The 8341-nt window shown below is 39.3% G+C and overlaps 2 protein-coding genes across 3 annotated transcripts in view; both read left to right on the top strand.

Annotated features, from left to right (window-relative positions):
• Positions 1 to 4970, top strand: part of LOC125470713 (putative disease resistance protein At3g14460) — a 28366-nt gene extending 23396 nt beyond the window's left edge. The window contains exon 2 of one of the 2 annotated variants that reach the window (XM_048570154.1): positions 4817 to 4970. The gene's annotated coding sequence lies outside the window, so the exon portion shown is untranslated. The remainder of the gene's footprint in view (positions 1 to 4816) is intronic. The other variant, XM_048570155.1, reaches the window with a different exon arrangement.
• On the top strand, positions 1049 to 7358 carry LOC125470714 (putative disease resistance RPP13-like protein 1). Its single transcript, XM_048570157.1, has 3 exons — positions 1049 to 4522; positions 7045 to 7055; positions 7183 to 7358. The coding sequence occupies exons 1-3, from the start codon at positions 1088 to 1090 to the stop codon at positions 7220 to 7222; spliced, it is 3486 nt and encodes a 1161-aa protein (XP_048426114.1). The 5' UTR covers positions 1049 to 1087; the 3' UTR covers positions 7223 to 7358.
• Positions 7359 to 8341: the final 983 nt, after the last annotated feature.

Consider the following 8341-nt stretch of genomic DNA (forward strand, 5'->3'; position numbering starts at 1 on the left):
TCCACTGAATTATTGGCCAGCTCATTATTTGTTTTTATGTTTTTTTAAATCTTGTGACATTAGCAATATCTTATATGTATTACTACTTTATTTGTTTGTGATATTAATAATAACTTTTAATTATTACTATCAACGTTAAAATGTTGTGAAATTTTAAAGAATTGATTGAGAAATCAGATGAGAGATCAATTAGTGAATGATATCATAATTAATTTTTTATATATAAAGATTTGATGGTATTTGGTAAGCTGTCATGCAATGTTTTCAAAATATAAAACATATTGAACGATATTGTAATATATTATATAAAAAATTAATAAATTAATATAAGTATTTTATTTAATAAATTTTTTAACTTTTTAATTTGTAACCTTATTATTTGATGATGCTTCCATTCAGGCAGATATCTAGTTTTATCCGGAGATGTACAATATACCGTGTGAACACATGACAATTCGACCGTAGCACCGACGTTACCATTGTTACTTTTCCACTCACCCACCCCATCCCACCGGCGCATTTTTAGCCTACACTTTTCCACTCGCAAACAAAGCAGGACCACAAATTCTTTCTTTATGCTTTAACGTGTGTGGTCCGCTGAATTATTGATCAATACAGTATCTGGTCGTCCTACTCACAAATGTGAATTTCATAAGAGTTTAAGCTTTTGTTTCCATTACAAAACGCTTCTCTCCGACTACTAGTTTCCTGAAAGAAAAAAAAAATGGCTTTGATTGGAGAGGCTTTTCTCTCTGCTTCAATTCAGACGCTGTGCGACAAGATTGCTTCTGGCGAGTTGATGGACTTCTTCCGGGGAAAAAAACTTGACTACTCACTCCTGAAGAAACTGAAGCGGACGTTTCTGGCCCTTGATGCAGTGCTTGACGATGCAGAGGAGAAGCAGATGGAGAATCCCCGTGTGGAAAAGTGGCTTGACGAGCTCAAACATGCTGTCTTCGAAGCCGAGGACCTGCTGGATGAGATCGATACTGAAGTATTGCGACGCAAGGTGGAAGCTGAATATCAAACGAAGCGAACCCAGGTGTGGAACTTCCTCTCTACTTCTCTTAATCCTTTTTATCAGGGCATGAATGGTAGGATTCAAGAGTTGCTTGAAGAACTAGAAAACCTTGCACAACAGAAACGTGTGCTCGGTCTCAGAGAAGGTGTCAGGGGCAAGCTTTCACAAAGAACTCCCACAACTTCCTTTGTTGAGCATGAATTCTGTACTTATGGTAGGGATGAAGATGAAGCGAAGTTGAAAACACTGCTGCTATCTGATGATGCAAGGGGCGGCAATACATCTGTAATCCCCATATGGGGAATGGGAGGAGTTGGTAAGACAACCCTTGCTCAACTCCTTTACAATAATGACAGGGTGAAAGAGCATTTCGATGTTCGAGCTTGGGCGTGTGTCTCCGAAGACTTTGATGCTGTTAGGGTCACTAAAACCCTTCTTCAGTCAATTGCTTCAAAACCCTGTGATAAGTCAGATATGAGCTTGCTTCAAGTTGCTCTTAGGGAACAACTAACGGGGAAAAGGTTTCTACTTGTGTTGGATGACCTTTGGAATGACAATTATAATGATTGGAGTGTTCTACAAGCTCCTTTCACTTATGGGGCGAGGGGAAGTAAGGTCATTGTGACAACAAGGAACGAAAGTGTTGCTTCCATCGTGCACACTGTTCCTATTCACTCTTTAAAACAATTGTCGCCTGATGATTGTTGGTTGTTACTTGCAAAACATGCTTTTAGAAATGAAAACGCAAGTGCACATCCAGACTTGGAAGAAATTGGTAAAAAAATTGCACGTAAGTGCAATGGTCTGCCTTTAGCTGCGAAAACACTTGGAGGTCTCTTAAGTTGCAACATGGACTACAAGAAATGGAATCATATATTGAATAGCAATCTTTGGGAGCTACCACAAGCAAATAGTATTCTTCCATCTCTAAGATTGAGTTTCCATTACCTCCCTCCTTATTTAAAACAATGTTTTGCTTATTGCTCAATTTTTCCAAAGGACTACGAATTTGAGAAGCATACTTTGGTTCGACTTTGGATGGCTGTGGGTTTAATTTCACAAGCTGAGGGCGGGGCAAGAATGGAGGAGGTTGGCGAGAACTATTTTAATGAATTAGTATCAAGATCACTAATTCAAAGATCAAGAACCGAGGAGCCTGGATTCACAATGCATGATCTCATTAATGACTTGGCTATGTTCGTGTCTAGAGAATTTTGTTTTCGGATGGATGAGGAAGGATCATATGAAGTTCCTAAAAGAGTTCGACATTTGTCATATGCGAAAGCATATTGTGATGCCGCTAAAAAGTTTCAGCCATTAAATGGAGTTAAATATTTGCGTACCTTCTTACCCATGTCTTTAAGGAAGACAAAGTGGGATTATGTAAGTAGTAAGGTTCCAAATGATTTTTTGCCAACCCTAAAATGTTCACGGGCACTGTCTTTGGCAGGATATAGAAACGTCAGTCACTTACCTGACTGCATCGGGGAGCACATACATTTGCGCTACATTGACCTCTCTTACACTGCTATTAAAAGGTTACCAGATACCGTGAGTGGTCTCTACAATTTGCAAACTCTATTGCTGTCTCATTGTTACTCTCTTGTTGAATTGCCTGTAGACATGAGGAAACTGATTAATTTGCGCCATCTTGATATTAGAGATACTGGTATAAAAGAAATGCCGGCGCAAATGGGTAGACTAAAAAGTTTGAGAACACTCACTGGTTATGTATTGGGGACATCTACTAGGTCTGGTGGCATTGGAGAATTGGGGGAGTTGCCCAATCTTGGAGGGGAACTTTCTATCATGAATCTAGAGAATGTAGTCCATGTTGTGGATGCCTTGCGGGCCAATTTGAAGGATAAGAAAGATCTCAATGAAATAGAGTTGGCATGGGGTAGAGAGGATGCAGATGATTCCATAAAAGAGAGACAAGTACTTGAAAAATTACAACCTTCTGTAAATTTGGTGAAACTGACCATCAGATGTTATGGTGGAACAAGCTTTCCGAATTGGTTGGGAGACTCTTCCTTCTCCAACATAAAAGTCATGCGCCTCAGTGGTTTTAGTACTTGTTGGGCGTTGCCACCAGTTGGGCAGTTGCCTGCTCTTAAGGAGCTCTATATATACAACATGAAATGTATTACGAGTATTGGTGCTGAGTTTTATGGTGTCAATGGAATTTCTCTAATTCAGCCATTTCGTTCTTTAAAGAAGCTGGTATTCGAATGGATGCCAGAATGGGTAGAATGGCTGCCAAGTCCGGGTAGAGGTCAATGTCCAGGCTTTCCTCGTCTCGAGGAGCTGGTTTTACAGCGTTGTCCGAAGCTGAGGGGAAACTTGCCGGATTATCTTCCTCGCTTGAAAAAACTTCAAGTGTCCGACTGCGGGGTTCTGCATGAAGGGGCTACTAGGAGTAGGTGGATACCCTGGTCTCTCATTGTTAACGCGGAATCCTTGCGACAATCTCTTCAGGATCTGGAAATAAATGGATGCCCTGGTCTCTCGTCGTTACTAGAGACGGAGACGCTGTCCTCGCTTTCCATGCTTGATATTCAAATTTTTAGTCGCACAGATTGCTTGCAGCCGCACTTGAGCAGTCGTCTTCAAATATTGACTCTCCATGATTGCGGGTCCCTCCTGTCGTTCCCTAGAAATGGTCTACCCACTTCGTTGACATATCTTCGTATAGAAAGTTGCAGGAGATTAGAATTCCTATCTCATGAGATGATGGCCAAATTGACATCCCTTCGACGTTTCGAATTATGTTGGAGCTGTGATTCACTGAGGTCCTTCCCGCTGGGCGTTTTCCCCAAACTTTCATCTCTTCAGATCTGGGGCATTAAAAATCTAGAATCCCTTTCCATTGGAGAAGGAGCTGATGTTGAAAATCTCACTCATCTCGATTCTCTCCGTATCTATCATTGTCCAAATCTGGTCTCATTTCCCCACGGGGGGTTGCCCACTCCCAACCTGTCTCATTTTGTAGTCGGTAGATGCGAGAATTTGAAGTTATTGCCCGATCGAATACACACACTCACCGCCCTTCGATACTTGATGATATCTGGTCTTCCAAGTGTAGAGTCATTTGCTGAGGGAGGTTTGCCTCCCAACCTACAATCATTTCGAATCAATGATTGTGGGAAACTAAGGCCTTCAGTGGAGTACTGGGGTTTGCAACGACTTGTCTCCCTTCGAACATTTGAGATCGAGGGAAGCGAGGATGTGTTGGAGACGGTGCTCAAGGAACAGCCGCTCCCTACCACTCTTCTCACTCTCGAAATCTATGGAATGAAAAGTCTGAAATCTTTGGAGGGAAAGGGACTTCAACACCTCCCTTCTCTTCAAGAGCTCAAAATTTACAGATGTGATAGTCTCGAATCCCTGCCAAAAGAGGGTTTGCCGGCATCGCTATCTTATCTGAGCATCGACAGATGTCCTTCTCTGATGAAGAGGTGTCAGGAGAAGACGGGAGAAGAGTGGAGCAAGATAGCTCACATTCCTTGCATCCGGTTAGGCGGCCAAGTCATCATTTGAGATCTAAAGTCAAATTCAGGCTCGTACATAGCACCATTTTTCATACAATAACATATAAGATTGAGATTCTGTAATAGTTTCACTTCAGATTCTGTAAAACTCTCTTAATACTTGTCTTTGTTTCTAATTCTTATGAAGGACTTAGAATCAAGGTTCTAACTGGTTACCAGTTACCACTCTGATTGGCTGGACAAATATGAATAAATTAAGAAAAGAGCATTAAGTCACAAGATTCCTTTTTTAACTTTATTTCAGGGTTTCTGAAGGACCAATATGAACTCTATATCTCCACTTGGTATGGAAGTCTGCCTTACTCGTTTGTTATTTCAAGGTTGTTCTGTGAGAACCCTACAATACGGCCATTGTTTTCAGGAGTTCAGTGTAGATGTTGCAAACAGGTTTAGTGGAGGTGAGGTGACTTATGTTATTATATCGACAGACCTGTCTTTTTGCCTTTATTTGCATTGTCCTATGTCAGTGAGTTGTGTATGCTACAAGTCCTAGTTCTCTCACCCGGTGTTTGGATGAGGGATTTGAAAGTACCAAGGAATTTATCTTTAGTCAGAATATTATGAACCTGCCTATAAGTTGGTACGATATATGTTGTCAGATATTATGGATATGGACCTGAGTTGGTACCATATCTACAGGTCCTCCTAATCATGATTTACAATTCACCAATGAGTAGAAAAGCTTTTGTTCACCAGCCTTCATCCAACAGCTAATAAGTTTTCAAAAATGAAACGTTCTATGCGCTAGGATGTAAATGTCAACCAGTAGATTTCAATTGAGCAGTTGTAAGTATGGGTTTTGTGCTCAAAGTGAGTCAAAGTATAGATTAAATATATCTTTGTGTACATTTGTTTGTGAGTGACATTGTCTTTATGTAATTTATTTACATGCATATTTGATCTTCGGACATGTGTACAAGGCATTAATCTTAGCTGTATCTGGTCTCATAGTTTACTATTTGTGCAGATCTAAAAAAAATTGAAGGGCGCATTCTGGCCCATTTCAGCATGATCAACCAGGGAATTTTTTCTTGAGGGCAGCACGTGCTGCTAAATTTATTGATAGATCTAGTGTAAATGAAGACAGGTACTTTGTCCGAAGTGAATGTAGTTTCTACTTAAAACTAATCCAACTGAAGTGCATATATATAAGGATACTTGGTATTTTTCCACTGGCGTTCAGCTTGCATCTGCTAAGGCTACTTTGTCGCAGCTTGTGAACATCTTATTCTCCTAGAAGCTGATCCGAAGGAATTAAGAGATTACATCATTCTTCTCTACCATTGTGGGCTTTATTAGCAATCACTTGAATATCTAAAGTTGTAGCAGGACAAAAAGGTAAGTTTTCTAAATTCTATATGTTAGATGACATCTGACTTTGATATCAAATCTAATAAAGTACCTTTATTTGGATTCTTCAGGATCGTCCACTACGGAGGCGACTGTCTGATTCATTAGCTGTTTTGGTGGAAGATGCCACAGAGAAATTGATGATACGCCTTAACCTAATTTTGATGGAGGATGGTTGGAGCAGGCCGTCGTATGTTGGAAATTTTCTTGGTAACAACTCCGAACCTCAGTTGTGTGATCATGTACATTATTGCTTATTGCGGAACAAACCGACTTGGTAGGAATTTCATGAAAACTGGGAAAAACGGGACTTTAAGTGAACTTCATCCTGGAAATGTTTTGCCAGATATCCAGTGTTTTCTTCCTGTATATAACAAGATTAATAAAACCAGAGATATAAGTCCTGCCACATTCTGCATTGTCATATTTAATGCCATACTTTTATGTACTAGTTGCTTCGACCACATCATCAATGGGTTGGAAGGCTGGAATATTGGATGGTTGGAAGAGTCAACCGGCACATGGACAAAAGCGGTGCTAGTAAGGTGCCTATTATCTGCTTTTGATACTTTTAACTTTCAAGTGCTGCAGGGGTACTGGTAACATGTTTACTCTTATGTAAATCATGATTTATTTTGTCAAATTTTACTTAATTGTAGAATCATGTGGATCTCCTCTGTTCATAACTAAGTTCTTTAGATGAATATTCTGAACTGTTTTTGGATGAAATCATAGGATATGTGAGGAAATAATTAACGAGGGTTTTGTCAATATCTAGTGTGTATTTACAGAAATCCATGATGGGACTAACGCATGTATTAATGAGGTTTTGTCAATATGTCACTTTGATTTTCAGCACCTCACTTCTCTCCAATAGCTTGAAATTAGAAGCTGTGATAATCTCAAATTCCTGCCAAAAGAGGGTTTGCCGGCATCGCTCTCTTGTCTGAGCATCCAGAATTGTTCTTTTCTGGAGAACAGGTGTCAGGAGAAGACAGGAGAGTAGTGGAGCAAGATGGCTCACATTCCTTGCATCGAGATAGGCGACCAAGTCATCATTTGAGATCTCAGCTCAAAGTCAGGTACGTACATAGCACCATTTTCCATAGAATAACATACAAGATTCAGATTATGTAAAAGTTTCACTTCAACTTTTTGCTGTCATCTATATATAGTGTTTAATTAATCAATCAGTTTTAACTTTTCAACTGTTTAACTCAACTATACTACCATTAAAAAACATACTTGTTTAAATTTCAGGACACTATCATCCATGAGCAACAGGTGTTTGCTTGCATAAATTACTGTGTACAGTGTACAATACCAAGTAAGTTATTGGGTGCTCTGGCTAGCTGAGTCACGAATATGATTCTCCTGCACCGGACGAGCTAACTCCTTGATGATGGTTTTTTTTTTTTCCTCCTGCTGCGGCTTGAATACAGTGGAATGCTTACTCATCTTTCAGTGCATCTGTCATCTTTACGTAGGTGCCGGTATGTTTTTGTACAAAACACAATGTGTGAATTTGGCTAGCTGCTGCACTCTTACAGATTTCACCGTAAGTTGTTGAATACTGGATTGTAACTTACGCTCCTTTTCTTTTCTTTCTTCAGGATCATTATTGTGGATTATATTCATGAATCATAACATAAGGAAAAGTTTCAGATTGTCAAACTTGCACAAGTAATTAAGATCACTTTATAAATCATAATTTCTTCATCTTTGATTCAGGACTATCTTTTCTAGATGAGTTATCAAAAGGATTGAGCTCGAGTTGAATCAATATTCAATAGCAATGAGAAGAAAGGATTAAACATGATTTTTCCCAATTTGATGTGGAATTAACGGGAGTTGGAGAAAACCAGTGAAGGTAAAACTCTGGATTCTTCTCTTTGTTTCTAATTCTTATGAAGGACTTTGATATTCTGCATTTGGAACTTAGAATCAAGGTTCTAACTTGTTACCCCTTTGATTGGCTGGACAAATATGAATAAATTAAGAAAAGAGAAATAAGTCACAAGATTCCTCTTCTAATTTTATTTTTGGGTTTCCGAAGGACCAATGCAAGGCATCACTCTGAACCATGAGCTCTATATCTCCACTCGGTATGAAAGTCTGCCTTACTTCTTTGTTATTTCAAGGTTGTTCTGAGAGAACACTAGAATACGTGCATTGTTTACAGGAGTTTAATGTAGACGTTGCTAACAGGTTTTGACACATTGTTCAGGATCACCTGCAATTCTTTTGCTCATATACTTGGAAATTTTGAAAATGCTTCTCTTATGCTTTTTGGATTTCGATGCGGAGATGTTCTTCATAGTCTTCCCAGAGGTTATCATAAACAGTAAAGCAAGGAATCTGATAATGTACACATAATGATTTCGCAAGCCATTTTAGTGGAGGTGAGTTACGTTATCAT

This window comes from the organism of the source record quoted next, unplaced genomic scaffold, assembly GCF_019419815.1.
Source record: "Pyrus x bretschneideri cultivar Hongxiangsu unplaced genomic scaffold, Pyrus_bretschneideri_v1 Contig52, whole genome shotgun sequence".
Taxonomy (NCBI): Eukaryota; Viridiplantae; Streptophyta; class Magnoliopsida; order Rosales; family Rosaceae; genus Pyrus; species Pyrus x bretschneideri.